Below are 16,504 nucleotides of genomic sequence, written 5' to 3' on the forward strand. Positions count from 1 at the left end.
TAAGATACTTGTACAGCTTTATGAATCATTTTCACTTCTATTGCCTTTAGACTAAATTTTTTACCTAAGGTGTAATTTTGATAAAATTGGAAAAACACCTACAAGATAATAATTGTCACTTCTAATTAATGTTAAAGGATAGCTTTATTATGGAAAGGTGATTTTTTAGTTTAATTTTCTACAATTAGGAACCACTTAAAAGTTGACAAGGCGAGTTAGAGTAATGTGGCAGGTATCAACCTCAAGAATCACCAGAACAGGTAATGCCCGTATGGTTACTTCTAATATGCACCATGTGTTGGATTCGATTGGGTATATTTCATCTCTCAAAGCTAATATCAACACCCCTAAAGTCCAACACATATTACTCACACGATATAAGTGACAATGGTATCCCTTGGTAAGAGAACTAAAGGAATGAAATTCCAAATGATGTTATAAGTATTTGAGGGGAGCGATTACAAAGACAACCCATTAAATTTCGCATATAGGATAAATAATGAAGGTGATTGTGAAGTGTCCAAATGATGCTGGCATGTGTAAGACTCTTGTGAAGGGATCTAGGTTGATGACTGGTTCAATCTCAAATTACAACCTTATTAGGGAGCTTTGACTTTATCCATGACAACTAAAATCTCTCTTACAAGTGTATTAGAACCTTCACATATATGCATGGTCACATACATGCATGGTGGGGGGGGGGGGGGGGGGGGGGGGTGTGATTATGTATTTTATAATGCCAATTGCATAGTTTACATTCATGCACAGTAATGAAGGTAAACATGGAAGCAATTATATAAAAAGTACACAATGGATTTTTAGAGGCTTCACAATCCTTATGTGGATTGCTTGTCCACCCCATAAATGTTTTTACACCTTGAAGCTATTCTTGTTAGGAAGTAGACACCATAATTCCAAACCAATGATGGCAATAATAATAAATATAGAACAAAGGAAAAGAAAACAAGAAAAATAACAAGATTTATACAGGTTCGCTTCAAGGTGAGACTACGTCCTGCCTTCCACTGCTGTAGTAATCCACTAGCAAGATGAAGTAGTTTACAAGAGAAATTACACACACTTACAAGTGTTCTCTCTAACCTCTCTCAGGATACAACTCCAGCTCATTCTTGGTGATGATAAAACCCTAACAACAATGTCTCTCAATTATAAAGAGAAAATTAGGCAACCACGATACAAGAGTAAAATTCCCAAGCTGCCCTTAATGAAACAACAATTAATATATCATGGATCTGTATACCGACTCAACGTAAGGAACTGATTAGGCTCCATAACTTAACACTTCTAAGCTTGGGTAGTCCTACAACATCTACAACAAATAATCTCTAAGAACAATTATAATGTTATCCACAGTGACTCGCCAACCAACTCGCATACCACACTCTCACTAAGATTTACTATAGTTAATTAAGCACACTAGCCTAGACCCACAAAAGGATCTTCCAGCAACTAAATAGGCTATACAAGAATAGACAAAGGGATTGTCAATACCACTTGCTTATGTCTGACACTCACGCATAGAAATTACAATTCCACCTATCAGAAAGTACAATTGGGAAAGAAGACTAAAGAAAAAAGCGAGAAATTCCCCTTATTTTCCTTTTCATTTTTTTCTTCTTCCTCCTCCCTTTCCTCTCCATCTTCTTCTCCTTTTCTATCTCAGATCGTTGTCCGTTATGATACCATGTTGATTTCTAGTGCTAATACATTAACTCGAGAGATTTCAAGGAGAGGAGAGAAGAGACTCTAGCTCAAGGAAGAGAGAAGAGAAGAAACTAAGGGAGACAAAAGAAAAAAAGAGAGAGAGGTATGGCGAATTTGAGCAAAGAGGAAGTGACTTGAATGCTCTACCCCATACCTTGAGGCTATATTTATAGTTGTGATTTTACAATGACTATAATCCCCTTAGGGCTACATGTTTAAAAAGGAAAGAAACATAAGAGGTCATACACCAGCTTGTATATTTACAATTCTCTCTCATCTCTATGGAAGTTCTCCTTATTTACTAGTCATGCCACCCCTACACATGTGGCTGTCATTTTACATAATTTTCTCTTTCCTACCCCATAGGACCATCTCCCTCACCGGTGTTGATATAATTGAACTACTTGGATTGGAGAAAGGAGGAGAATTCCTCCACCCAAACTATTTTAAAAATAATGTCGTTGGGATGCCATGGCAAGATCAATGAAAACTTGGTCTCAACACTATTTCGGTTTTAAATATAATTCTCAACATAAATTTTCAGTCATGTTGGTATAAATTGTTCAGAAAGTTGAGGCTTTTTGTTGCTACTTGACCATTTCTACTTCAAATGTCAATTTCTCTTTCTATAAAAATCTAATTGCAATAATTCTTTTTGAATTGGAATTTAGACTCAAAGATATTTCCAAAAGTATATAATTTTCTATATGAAAATCATCGTAAGAAGTGAGAAATCCAATGAAAAAAAATTGGGAAAGAAGACTAAAGGTAAAAATAAGAAACTACTCTTTTTTTCCTTTCCTTTTTATTTTTCTTCTTCTTCCTCCTTTTATTGTCCATCTTCTTCTCCTTTTCCATGTCAAATCTTTTCCCACTTTAATACCATGTTGATTTCAAAGGACAACACACTAACACAAGAGATCTCAAAGGAAGGAGAGAAGAGAGGAGAGAAGAAACCAAGGAAGAGAGGAGAGAAGAAACCAAGGAAGAGAAGAGAGAAGAAAGGAGAGGAGAGAAGAAACCAAGGAAGAGAGGAGAGAAGAAAGGAGAGGAGAGAAGAAACCAAGGAACAAAGGAGAGAAGAAACCAAGGAAGAGAAAAAAGAGGAAAAAAGATAGATGTGTATGAATGAATTTGTGCCAATAGGAAGATGCTTGAATGCTCTACTCCGTACCTTGATGTTATATTTATAATTGTGGGGGTGTTTATAATAACTAAAATGCCCTTAGGGCTACATTCTTCAAAAGGAAAAGGACATAAGAGGACATACACCAACTTGCATAATTATTTACTAGCCATGCCACCCCTACACACATGGGTGTCTTTTAACATTTTATAAAGTTTTTCATTTAAAGCTAAATATTTTAGTTCTTGGATTTTAAAATATGATTCAAATACTTCATTACTTGATTTATGGGAGTTTTTCATTTGATTTTCATATCATAGAAGGCTCAACATCTTTGTATTGAGTGATTGATTAGTAGACTTCCTAGCATTACCTGCTTTGCAGCTGTATTTTTAATGTCTTTTAGTTTAATAGTTATTCATTAGAGCTCCTAAATTTTTGGTAGATTCACCTTATGATTGAGTGTAATCTTGTTTTGAGTTTCATTATAATATTTGTTTATCAAGAGGCTCAATTGTGCTTTAACTTAGACAAACAACCCTTGCATTTGTAAATCATTAATCAAGACTTGAATAAACTAATCGGTAACTACTGAAAATCCCATAATTAGATATAAGTACTAAGACCTAATAGCTGTTGAAGGTCTCATCATGAGGGCACGAAGTAGCTTTGTGTCCATGACCATTAGCATGATAAGAATAGGTTTAATCCGACAATAGGATGATAAATAACCAAAGGAAGGAGAAGACTATTGAACATGAACAATGTACAACATGGTTGAGAATAAGACTAACCTGGAAAACCTGGTGAAGAGAGACTAACCTGGACTGGAGCCGAAAGCCATGCAGAAATGGAGAGGAAAGTGGGGCGACTGCTTCTATGATTATACAGGTTGTAGCGTCTCAGCGGAAGAACCTGTGACCTAGAAAAAGTAAAAGGGGTTCACAACTGTTAAGCTCGTCAAAGCTTTCAAAAATGTAACTCCGCCAGCCAATCTTAACCTGCTCTAGTTGATGCTTTACCATCTCTGCTTGTCTCTACAACTTGTTGAGATCCTCTAACATTTTGATAAATGCAGGACAAACCAAGGTAACTCGTTGTTCATTTTGAAAGCCAATCCCAAATTTCTATTGAACTTATATTTTTAAATCATCATTATTAAGTATATTGTCAAATCAAGTCAAATACTATTTTGAATTGTTGATTACATTGACTAGGTATATAGGATTAGAGTACCTGTTTGTTTGTGTTTTGATTATTAAAATCTACTTATTGAGAGCTAATTCACAATGAACTATATTATAATCAATCATAGCAATTTGGGTCAAGCCTTATGTAGCAAGACCTTGTTCACCCCAAAGTGTTTTGGAGAACCTATTGTGGTTGAGTAGAAGGTAAGAAGTTGTATTTTCTGTTGTGTGAGAATAAGACCTTGTGTAAGTAGGTGGTCCTGAAAATCCCTTAAATCTAGGCTTGTGTAGCCTAAATTAGCTACTGAAAAATCCTTTTGTGGGTCTAGGCCAGTGTACCTAATTAATTGTTGCAAATCTAAGTGAGAGAGTGGTATGTAAGTTAGTTGTTGAGGTCAATAAGTTGCGTTCCTATGTGGGAAATATTTCAATTAGCCTTAGAGGTGATTTGCTATAGATGTCATAGGACAACCCAAGGTTAGCAGAGCCTTAAGGTGGAAATCATTTTGGATTGTGGACTAGCATTCTACAAAGGACTATGAACCCTCTAAAAGTCATGTGTACTTTGTTTGTATTGCTTCCACATGTACCTGATTACTTTGCTTGAATATTGGTGTTGTACTTTAAATTGAACCAACCCTCCAACCCACCCACTTTAGATTTGTTCTTCATCATACCTATTTGAGTTCTAATACACTTGATAAGAGATTTTGATTGTCTTAGATGAAAAAAAAGGTTCCTAATAAGGTTGTAATTTGATATTGAACCAATTATCAACTTAGAAGTTTGAGGAAGAGTAAGCTCAAAGTCTTCTCCATAAATCCATGTTTTGATGATAAAAAATATAGGCTATTGATTTTTTTATTTTGAGTGTGAACAAAGTATGAATTTCTCAAAAAGAGTCAACTCCACAAGAAAGGAGTCAAGAACATGAATGAGTAGAATGTTATAATATTCAAAGTTGCATTGCCTAAGTCAATTGTAAGATGATGAAGTCGAGCACATATCCATGGAGTTGACTACTGTCAACAAATAAGTTTAAACATTCGTTACAAGCAATGATTTAAAAGTTGATGGATTTGAGCACATGATAGATGGAGTTGAGCACATGTCTCTGGAGCTGAATATAATCATCAATTGTTAAGAAAGGAGTTCAAAAGTCGTTATAAACAATGGTTGAAAAGAAGAGTCGAGCACATGCACAAACAGCCAAACACAGACTCAAAAAATTCAAAATCCAAAAAATATCAATTTAGAAATATGAAGTTGACTGCATATTAGGGAGTCAAACCCATGCACTCAACAATAAGCTAAAATCAGTCAAATCTAACTTACAAAAGGTTTTGATTTAATTAAGGAGTTGACCGCTATAGGAGGAACAAAGGAATAGGATTTTATCTCCACTCCAAGGAGTCAACCTCCTATAGGAAAACATAAGATGACTAAACCTGAAAAGGGTCATTGGATCAAACGGGTTCGATCCCAAAGCAAAGGACTCGACCCCATGTTCCAGAAATGGAATTTCAAGCATATCAACATGCAATATCTTTGGTTGTAGACCTCAAAAATTTGTAAATGTTATACCAAAATGACATTTAGCACAAATATTTTATTTTAATTATTTTTTCATATTTTTAAAATTTTATTTACTAAGTTTTTGGCAAGATCTAGAAACAGCCAGTAAACAAGTAACAACTACTTTTTTTTTAATAGAATTTCAATTCTATAAATGCGCAAGCCTTCTCTAGCTTTAAAAATCATCTTAGTGTTGGCCCAAGTGGCTTCTCAAGAGGGGATGAATTGAGAATATAAAATTAAAATTAAGTTGTGCGTGTAATAAAAAATCATGCATAAAAGCAATTCAATGTAAATCAAACATGCACACACCATAGGAGCTAAAAGAATTTTTGTGATCGATGTTCCCCTATTAGTATTCACCGCCCAAGAACCCTTGCTTGGGATATTCCATTATTTAAAATCTCTAATAGCCAGAATAATGTAAAGAGATTTTTGTCTCTCATTAAGCCATGTGAAGCTCAATACACGCTTTTAAAACACCGATCTTCTCAAGAGATTGTTGTTAGATTCTAGCTCTAACTAGCCTTTTCTATCTAGATTCTATAGGTTCTAGATGAACATTTCAAAAATTTAAGAAAAAATAAAAAGAAAAATGTACAGCCTTAGTAGGTGAGATCCTTCTCCTTGAGAGATCCAAACTTCCTCTTCCTTGGCAATACTATGTTAAGTGATTGAAGGAGCTTGACTATATATGAATGCGAAGATGGGATGGAAAGAGATGTGAAATTTCAAAAAATATGGATCACTCTTTCACTCTAAAACACTTTTTAGAGATTTTACAAGATTGAGAGTAAAGGCTTAATATATTTGCCACTAAATGTTCATTAACTTCTCAATACATGGTTTGGTGGGGTATTTATAACTTCTACAACTCAAACTAGTTATTTTTTGCCTATATGCAAAAATTGATATTTTGATTGATCGATCAATCGATCATAACAACTGTTTTTCTTTTAGACAGTGACTTATTGATTGATGGACTGATTGATGAATATGTTATCGTTGGTGTAAAAAATTTAAGTTTACCGATCATTGACTAGGAGATGATCGATCAATTAGAATTCCCTCGGGCTGTGCAAAACAAGTACAATCAATCAATGCATTTCTCATGATCGATCATGCTTTATGTCCCTGACTGGCAAGATTCCGTTTGATAGATCAATTAGGTAGGATGCTCGATTATTCCATGTAAAATTTGCTTGCCAAGGCAGAATTGATTGATCAATCCAAATGGGATGATCGATCATGCTTTATAGCACGGAATGGCCATGTACTGGATGATGGATCAATCTACTATGGTTGATTAATCATGCTTTATATTTCTAGCCTGCATACTTCTAGATGATCGATCATTGGTAGAGGTTGTTCGATCATTCCAGTGCCAGTTCAACTATGTTGACTTTTTAAGCATCAAAATATTTTTCTCTAAGTGCTCTGTGATGTTTATGATGTTCCTAAACATGTCTATATGCAATTGATGACCTAAAGCTCAAATTTCACAATTGTACTTAAAGAAGGGAGATTAGGAATACTCTCTTACATTGTGACTAAGTTTGGACATTTGACTTTTATATTTGAACTCTAGACTTCTCGTTGTCTTCTTCCTTGAGAGTGATTCTTCAAGAGATGTCTTTCATTGATGTTTGAGGTTGTTGGAAGATATGATGTAATTAGAGTGTCATTGATGTAATATATGTTTTTGTCTCTTCATGACTTTTACTAGGATAATTGTAATATTGTTACTCCATAACCCTATTCTTCCTCCTTTTTCTCCTCAACGTGTGTTCTCTTCTTTACCCAAGATGCTATCAGAGCAGTGATTGGTTTTTAGGACTCATTGCTATGGACTTCTTTGTTGCTCGGATTATGAGGTATTAAGGCGTTGTTCGGTGTTGAAGATTTCATTGGCGTTTTGTTTGAAGAAGACTGCCCATGCTGATCTGAAGAAGATATGCTCCCTCTATTGACTTCTCTATGAAACAATAGATATATCATGCTGGTCCTTGGCACCTATTTCATGCAAGAGTATTTGTTTCTTGGTATTTGCTTCAGTAAGATTGGTGTTTCTTATTTTTGGAAAACAAGACCGAAGCAGGAAGACAAATGTGTGATCTTCAGTTGATTATCCGCTACTGGTTGAACGCTAATTTACTCTACTGGTAAAATTTTTTTTTATTCCAAAACTTTTGTTGTTTCATCCACTCTGAAATTCAGAATGATTAGTTTGCTACTGCTGTAAGAGAAGCAGTATGAGATCCTGGAAAGCTAGTGTGTTTGTTGTTGTAAGATGTTGGATTATTTTGTTGAAAACTACTAATGATCATTATCTGAATTCTTATGAGGCTTGACAAATTCTGGAAATCTGCTCGAATTGAAGATTCAATTGCAAAGTTGGAGCATCCATCTGCTGATCTTGGTTCCACGTATGCTAATAATCGATTGTTTGCTGAATAATCTCTCTGGTTGTTGTTGATTATTTTGCTAATAATCCAAGAAAAAAAAGATTACTCTTTCAGTAACTTGCTCTATTTTGTTCATCAAAAGTCATTACTTACTATGTTTGGTCATCAATGATTCTGTTGTTGGCAGATTTTAGTATCACGTAGCATGCTAATCATCCTGTTGGCTAGTATTCTACTAAACCTCACTGATTGATCTCTGGATGAGCTAGCATTCCTGTTGGACTTCGCTGATTGTTCTCTGGACAATCTAGCATTCTGTTGGCATCGTAATTATTGAAAAGTTTGTGATTTATCTGAATTAAGGATTGAACAACATTGTTCCTTATCTTGGAAAGCTCTACTTTAAGCTATCTTGGCAAATTGCTGGATTGACGGCATTACGTCACGGTGTTGCTTGGCTTGGATATTTTAAACTAGAAAGTTGTTGTTTTCATATCTTTCTTTGTTTTGCATTGCTATTTTCGGTTGGAACCTTCATTGTTTCTGGCTTGTCTCCTTCGCTGGCCTTTCCATTATCTCCCGAGCCACCTTGGAGATTTAATCATTGTTTAGAAAGTTGTTTTTTTACCAGAAGGCCCACTTAATCTTTTGATCTTCTGCCAGTTTTTTATCTGGTCCAACATTGGCAGATGGAACCATTCCTTCAGATAAAAAAATCCTGGTCTGTGTTTCTTCATTTAGAAAAGTGTTGAGCTTATGAAGGAAGTCATAGCTGGTTTGGCAACAGAGTGTTTTTTCTCCGATTGATAATTTAATGTCCGAAGTATCTTTATTCTATATCTTTGCTTACTTTAATCCCAGTTGGAACTGAAGATCTCTATTGCAGTTTTGGACGTCTCTGTAATTGGATTAATCCTTATTATTCAGGCTTCATCAAGTTGGCTATGTATCTTGCTGGTTGGTATCTTCATTCAAAAACTTTCTTGATCAGCAGCTTCATTGGCTGGTATATTCATTCAAAAGTGATTTCAATATGAGTTGGAAGTTTATTCCAAGCCATGAATCCCAGCCGGTAGTTTTATTCTGAGCCATGAATCTCAATTGGTTTATTTGGCTTCCATCTAACTTCTGAAACCAAGGTTGGGGCACGCCAGGATTGTGCAGTTCAAGGCACGAGTGACACTTCAGAGCCCCTAACATTTGCTTGATAATACCGAATCAAGTTCCAAGCTTGGGTCTCTTGACTCAGCCTGACTCGGACCAGGTTAACTCAGATTCATGAACCCATTATTCGGACTTTGAGCCCATATTTCTGAATTTTAGCCCATTATTTTGAGTCTTAATTTTTGGTAGAGCCAGATTGGTCTCTTGACTCAGCTTCACCCAGTATCTTGACTTGGGCCCTTGACTCGGCGTGACTCATTTTATTTTTACTTGGATTATTACCTTGGATTATCATCAACTTATTACTTGGTGTACAACTTCCTTATTCAAGGATGGACTCATTGTAGTTTATTTCATGTGTCGTTATTAAGAAATTTCATTATTCACCAGTTATCCGTTACTATATAACTGCATATTTGGTACGTGTTATTTGGGCATTGGCTCATTACCGCAACTGCTATTGTGTCTTTTTTATTGGGACATTATTATTGAAGAAGAAATCCTTAGTTGCTTGCCTTATAATCATTATTTGCTAACTATTGTTGGCATTGGTTCGTATGATGATGAATTTGAATTACTTGAAAAAATAAAGCACATGATGACCCCGACTTCTTCATCTTATCTTCCTCATTACCCATATTATCCTTTTATTATTTGGCAGTCTTTCTCCTACCATCCTTTATTTGACTCTCACTTATCCCCTTAGCACTAAGGTGAAACGGTTCCCATTTAGGCTTATTGTTCAAGTAGGTCCAATTAAGTCCATGTGGATTATTTGAAGTGGACAACAAGTTGAAACTATATTCTTGGCATTGAAATAAATTTTATGTTGCTTTCCTAATTGGCAAGTATCACAAGGACTCTGTCTTACAAATTTTTGATCTAGTAGTCCTCTCACTAGATTCTTTTTCACTAGTTTGTTCAAGAAATTTATTCCTATATGTCCTAGTCACTTATGCCATAACCAAGATTTATCCATTTTTGCACCCAAACAGATGGCACTAGTTGAGGGTAAATTGACTATGTTCACTACATAGAGATTTCTATTTTTATGTCTCTCTAGAACTAGTTCATTATTTTCTTTCTTTACTAAGCATTTGTCCTTTTCAAATGAAACTTTGTTTCCTTTATAAAAAAATTAACTAATGTTAAGAAAGTCATGCATCAACCCTTCTACATAATACACATCAGATATGAAAGAGGTTGAGGTACTTATTTTACGAATTCCTTTTATGGTACATTTGTTTATTGTCTCTGAAACTTACATGACCCCCATCTTTGGGATTGAGTTCAATGAACTTCTTCTTATCACTGGTCATGTGGCTCGAGCAACCTCTATCAAAAATCCAAAATTTTTTTGGTGCCTTGGCTTGGAGACATACCTACATCACTGTTGAATTTATGGGAAAGATAAAATTTTATTGACTTGTTGTAATCAGTGTACATGAACCTCTATTTATAATAGAGGAAGGTAGTAGAGTCCAATTACAATAAAACTACATTTGTCCCAATTACACCCAAACTCTAACACTGAAAGATAAGTCCTAGCATAATTAAATAACTCAATATAGATAAAAGACAAACCTAACTCAAACTAAAACTCTTCTAGGAAGTGACCATTAGATAAAGATACTTTCTTGAGTCCTTCTTGATCTTCCAACTGATGTGATAAGGATGCCAACTCATGGTAATCGTTGTGCGCCCTACTTATTATGGCCTTGGGCCCATCTTGTGACCTTCTTTGGTTATTTGGCCCATCTTATTATACTCTTAGATATGTGGGCCTTCCTTGGTCGTGTGGGCTTGAGCCTTTTCTTCCATCAATCATGAAAAGTTTAACCCTTAGAGATCCATTTTAGGTTGGGTCTCTTTAGGATAACATTTGAGGTTCTAGCTTATTTGGGCTTCCTAACTTGTTTGCCCAACTTCATTTGGGTTACTACAACCTTTTTGGTTGATTTGGGTTTGATGCCTTTTTAATTCTTAACTTCACAAATGTGATCATAGTGACTCATCTCATTGCAATAGTGGCATCTAATGTGAGGAATGGGAGAAAAATTATTGTTTTTCTTTGTACTATTCTTTCCAACTTTCTTCTTAGGTGTGGATTTGAGGGAGAAGTTTGACTTGATGTTCTAAGTCTAAACTCTTCTTTTCAAATGCAAGTCAATCACATGGTAACTTGTCTATCAATCCATTTAGTCTTGAGGCATTTTCTATATATATTTCATTAGCTTCCTTCATGAAAACAAGCTCTTCTTTGAGACTTGCAATCTCATGTAATTGAGCATTGAATTTTTCTTTATATTTGTTTAGACTATGAATACACTTTTTTCTTCAATTGCATCCCAAACTGAGATCAAGACTTTCTTCTTTTTGTTCTTGGGATTTTTTCTTGTAGATGGGGTTCTTTCTTCAAGCTTTGGATTTTTGTTCCTTCTATGTCCTAGTTTCCCACACTCAAAACAAACATTAGTTTCCTTTTAGAATTTGTCATTTTGAGTTCTATATTGGCCTTTTTATGAAATTCTTCTTTTTCCTCTAGATTCTTTGAAGATGTCTAGTGATGAAACTTACGTCATCAGAGCTTTCTTCACTAGAGTTACTTTGAACACTCGTCTTGGCCATAAGAGCAATTTTCTTAGCTTGCTCTTCCTCAACATCTTGAGGTTCCATCTCATAAGTGAGAAGGATTCACAGTAGCTCTTCTGAGCTTATAGTTCTAAAGTTATCATTCTCATGCAAGGTTATCTTCCTCGTCTCTCCTGACTTTTGAAGTGCCTTGAGTAGCTTGTTATTTTGTCAATAGAAGGAAGTCTCTTCTCCTAGATTGTTCAACTCATTAATTATATGAGTGAACCTAGAGTTCATCTCAGATATTGAGTCACCTAGTTTCATTTTGAATTCATCGTCTTGGGCTAGCAATAAGCTAATTCTAGAGTCTTTTACTCTAGTGATTCCTTCATGTGTGACTTCTAGTTTATCCAAAATTTTCTTGACAATTTTACATGTGGAGACCCTATTGAACTCATTTGGTTCTAGGTTTAAGGCCTTAGAGATTTTCTTGAGCTGCTCTTTGTCTTTCCTAGTTAGCTCATTGAATTCATTTTCAATTGGAATGCCATATTCAAGTTTTTGAGGCTCAAAAGGACCATTCTTGGTTACATGCTATATTTCCAAATTCATAGATTGAAGAAAGAACTTCATTCTTACCATCGAATATCCATTGTTTGTTCCATTGAACAAAGCTGGATAGTTGGCATATTGTTCTTTGGGAAGGAACAATTTGTCTTGAGATGCCATTTATTTTTTTTTCAAAATCAAGAGGATTTTGATTTCAATTTAGTGTTTGGCCCACTCTGATACCAATTGTTGGATTAATGGCTTCTCATGGGGAGGATGAATTGAGAATATCGAATAAAAATTAAGTTGCACGTGTAATAAAAAATCATGCATAAAAGTAAATCAAACCATACATACACCATAGGAGACAATTTTTTTTTTTTTTTGTTGATATTGATGTTCTCCTATTGGTATTTACTACCCAAGAACCATTGCTTGGGAAATTTCACTATTAAAAACCTCTAATAGCCGAAATTATATAAAGAGATTTTGGCTCTCTTTAAGCCACTTGTAGCTCAATATATTTATTTTACAACACCAATCTTCCCAAGAGATTACTACTAAATTCTAGCTCTAGGAGGCCCTTTGTATCTAGATTCTAGAGGTTCTAGATGAACCTTTCACAAATTTAAGTAAAAATAAAGGAAAAATGTACACCCTTACTTGGAGAGATCATTCTCCTTGAGAGATCCAAGCTTCCTCTTCCTTGACAACACAATGTGAAGTGATTGAAGGAGTTTGACTATATGAAAGCAAGGATGGGATGGAAAGAGACGTGGGATTTGAAAGAATATGACTCACTCTTTCACTCTAAAGCACTTTTAAGAGATTTACAAGATTGAGAGTAAAAGCTTAGGATATTTTCCAATAAATGCTCATTAAATTTTCAATACAATGTTTGGTGGGGTATTAAAAACTTTCCCAACTCGAACTCGACATTTTTTGCCCATTTGAAAAAATTAGTACTTTGATTGATTGATCAATTGATCATAACAACCACTTTTCTATTAGACAGTGACATATTGATCGATGGACTGATTGATCAATATATTACCGTTTTTCCAAAAAAATTAAGTTGCTCAATCATTGACTAGGGGATGATCAATCAATCAGAATTTCCTCTGGCTATGCAATACAAGTATGATCGATTAGTGCATTTCCTATGATCTGTCATGCTTTATGTCCCTGACTGGCAAGATTCTGTCTGATCGATCAATCAGGTGGGGTGATCAATCATTCCATGTAAAATTTGTTTGCCTGGGTAGAATTGATCAATCAACCAAATGGGATGGTTGATCATGCTTTATAGCATGAAATGGCCATGTTCTGGATGGTGGATCAATCAACTATGGTTTATCAATCATGCTTTATATTTCCTGCCCTACACTTCTAGATGATCAATCTTTCCAGTGTCAGTTCAACTATGTTGACATTTAAAACATGAGAATGTTTTTCTCTAAGTTCTCTCACAAGTTCTAAGTGATGTTCATGATGTTCTTAAATATATCTATATGCATTTTATGACTTAAAGCTTCAATTTCTCAATTGCACTTAATCAAGGGAGTTTAAGAATACTCTCTTACATTGTGACTGAGTATGGACATTTAACTCTTACATTTGAACTCTTGTCTTCTCATTGTCTTCTTCCTCGTGGGTGCTTCTACTACTGATGTCCTTTAATTATGCTCGAGATCTTGTGTAGGCTTGATCTTTTTGAAGTTTTAAACCTTGAGATGCATTGACTCTTGATGGTGAAATAGATGAATACTTAGTTTTTCAAATTTTTGGGTTAATTAGGTTTTGTTATCATAAAAAATAACATAGGAGTCAACCTATGCGCAACACTTAGCCATGATTGAAAATCAAGAGACCTTTGCTACGTAGTCATTTGTTAACTTGCTAAGCATCTATACTTAGTGTTGTCATAAGTCCCTATGTGGACAAGTGTTGTTCTTGCCATAAAACTCAATGAGGGCAAGTATTTGCTATTGCCATAAGACCTTGTCTAGGTAGGTGTTTTTGTTTCCGTAAGTCTTTATGTGGGCAAGTGTTGTTGTTGTTGCTGTTATTTTAGTAAGTCCTTGTGTGTAAAAAAGTGTTGTTATAGGTTATGTATTTAGAGTTTGCTAACTATAAGCCCCTAACTGTTTGGGGAAGGTGTTGTAATTGAACCTGTGTGGGTCTACTTTGTAGATGTCGTTTGGCTTTACAGAGTAGATCCTTTAACTCCAAGGTAAGAGATCCCTGGGAGTAGACCCACAATCTAAAATAGTGATTGTGAACCACTATAAAAGTTGTTGTGAATGTGATTATGATTGAATATTTTAAAGTTCTTAATTTTTTAGTAAACCTATTCACCCCCTATAGGTTTACTTTGAACGAATCCTTTCCAAACTCTGTCTTAAGTCACATGCCAAGTGTTGCTACTCTAACGCTTTTAGCTTTGTGATGAAAAATCCATAGGAATTAGTTATTTGTTGTATTTTTTTCTTGTGAGTGTGGCACACACATGCATGGAAATCCTTTAGTTGTAGAATATAACAACGAAGGAAGAAGGATAATCCGAGATGGACGATTCTTAGGACTCGGTCCAGTAGGATTAAAACAAGTTATCAAAGACCTGAAACACCAAATCAGGATTGAACAACTTGAACTTCAAGAATATACTATCTAAGCAATTCTTAGAAGATTTGGTAATCATTCTGCAAAGAGAAATTTACAGAATGACCCAAGAAGAAACCGTATCTCAACCTGTAGAAACCGCTTCAACAGAAGAAGCCTCTACAAGTACATACAGAAAACCAAAAAAAAACAAAATACTGGTATGTTGTCTTCATAGGAAGAGAAACAGGAATATATGACAGCTGGGAGGAAGCCCAAGCTCAAGTCATTTGATTTCTCGGAAATTCTCATAGAAAATTCCGGACAAAGGATGATGCTGAACAAGCCTGGACAGCATTCCGAAGTAGATGATCTATAGACAAAAACTTTTAGATCGTTTACAAAGAAAGAGAGATGGCCTTACCTTCACTCTCTTACTAAGAAACATGGTTCAACCAGAAGATGATACTATCTACGCCATGGAAATGTACTATTTCCATTGGGAAAGATACACGAATTGCATTCATAGACTTCGATGCAAGATAAAAAAAATTAAACAAAAGCTAAACCTCTTAGCTTTGTAAAAATGAATGAGTTTTTCTATTTAATGGATATGGAAACTCCATTACCATTAGGCCTTCCTGACATCACCGGATGGCTTAAAAACCTAGTGTACCTTGCAACACCTTGCATAGCACCTAGAAGAAAAAAGGATCCAGCACCACCTGCTTTTAGGATCGCTTCAAAAGCATCATCCTCCACCGATGATGAAGTTTACACAGAATATAATACCTTTGGTCGCCAACCGATTTATTATGTTCAAAAGGAGAAACCTTCCTCTAGTAAACAACAAGAAGAGCAACACAAAAGTGAACCAGAAGCCTGAGAATCTGATGAAGTTGCAGAAGAAAATACCAAGAAAGCAGACTACTCTGCTAAAGACAAAAAGGCAGATGATCTCGGTAAAAGATTTCGAATGCTTCGTGGTAGCAACCATTTTGAAGCAGAAACTTCAAGGGTACGAGACACCCACATGGAAGATAGATTTAAAGATAACTTTCGAAACCGTACTGCGGTTCACCCGCAAGAACGAGAAAGTTTCTCCCACTCAAAAATATCCCTGGGAGGACAAAGGTATTCGACAAAATACACAAATGTCGATCCCTCAAATGCTACTAAGGGACACCAAACCATAGACAACATAAACCCTTTTGGATTTTATCTCAACTTGGATTGCCCCAAGGATGGAGAAAAGATCCTTAAAGATTGGGAAAGAAGCATGAGCAATGCTGCAAATATGCATGAATCTTGGAACCAAGAATCAACATTTAATTTCTTTACCCATGCTTTACAGGGTAATGTAGCTCATTGGTGGCACAACCTTCCCGAAGACCAAATATGAGCTAATACATCAATATCGATAGCCAATATCTTGAAAGCATTAGTGGCTAAGATATCAAAGGAATTTCTAGGAATACATCCAACCCTAGAAGCCTACAATGAAAGTACTAAACAAAGAAAACGTTTAGAAACTCTTCAGAAATTAAACAAGTTACAAATCTGTAACATTTGTTTTTATGAGAAGTATTACTACG

The 16,504-nt window shown here is 35.3% G+C and overlaps 1 protein-coding gene across 1 annotated transcript; it reads right to left on the reverse strand.

Moving 5' to 3' along the window:
• Nucleotides 1-11,987: 11,987 nt before the first annotated feature.
• Nucleotides 11,988-12,488, reverse strand: LOC137942983 (uncharacterized). Its single transcript, XM_068788696.1, has 2 exons — nucleotides 12,399-12,488; nucleotides 11,988-12,353 (listed from the first exon to the last, which is right to left on the reverse strand). The coding sequence occupies exons 1-2, from the start codon at nucleotides 12,486-12,488 to the stop codon at nucleotides 11,988-11,990; spliced, it is 456 nt and encodes a 151-aa protein (XP_068644797.1).
• Nucleotides 12,489-16,504: the final 4,016 nt, after the last annotated feature.

This window comes from Aristolochia californica, unplaced genomic scaffold (assembly GCF_029961685.1).
Source record: "Aristolochia californica isolate CCGP_79_NKW_82.1479 unplaced genomic scaffold, dmAriCali1.0.hap1 SCAF_10, whole genome shotgun sequence".
NCBI classification, from domain to species: domain Eukaryota; kingdom Viridiplantae; phylum Streptophyta; class Magnoliopsida; order Piperales; family Aristolochiaceae; genus Aristolochia; species Aristolochia californica.

Excerpts from the sequence above, each read along its gene's own strand:
- LOC137942983 (XM_068788696.1), bottom strand. The coding sequence starts at position 12,488 with ATGGCATCTCAAGACAAATTGTTCCTTCCCAAAGAACAATATGCCAAC. Across the intron at positions 12,354-12,398 it reads CAAACAATGGATATTCGATG|CATGTAACCAAGAATGGTCC; the intron begins GTAAGAATGAAG and ends TTGGAAATATAG.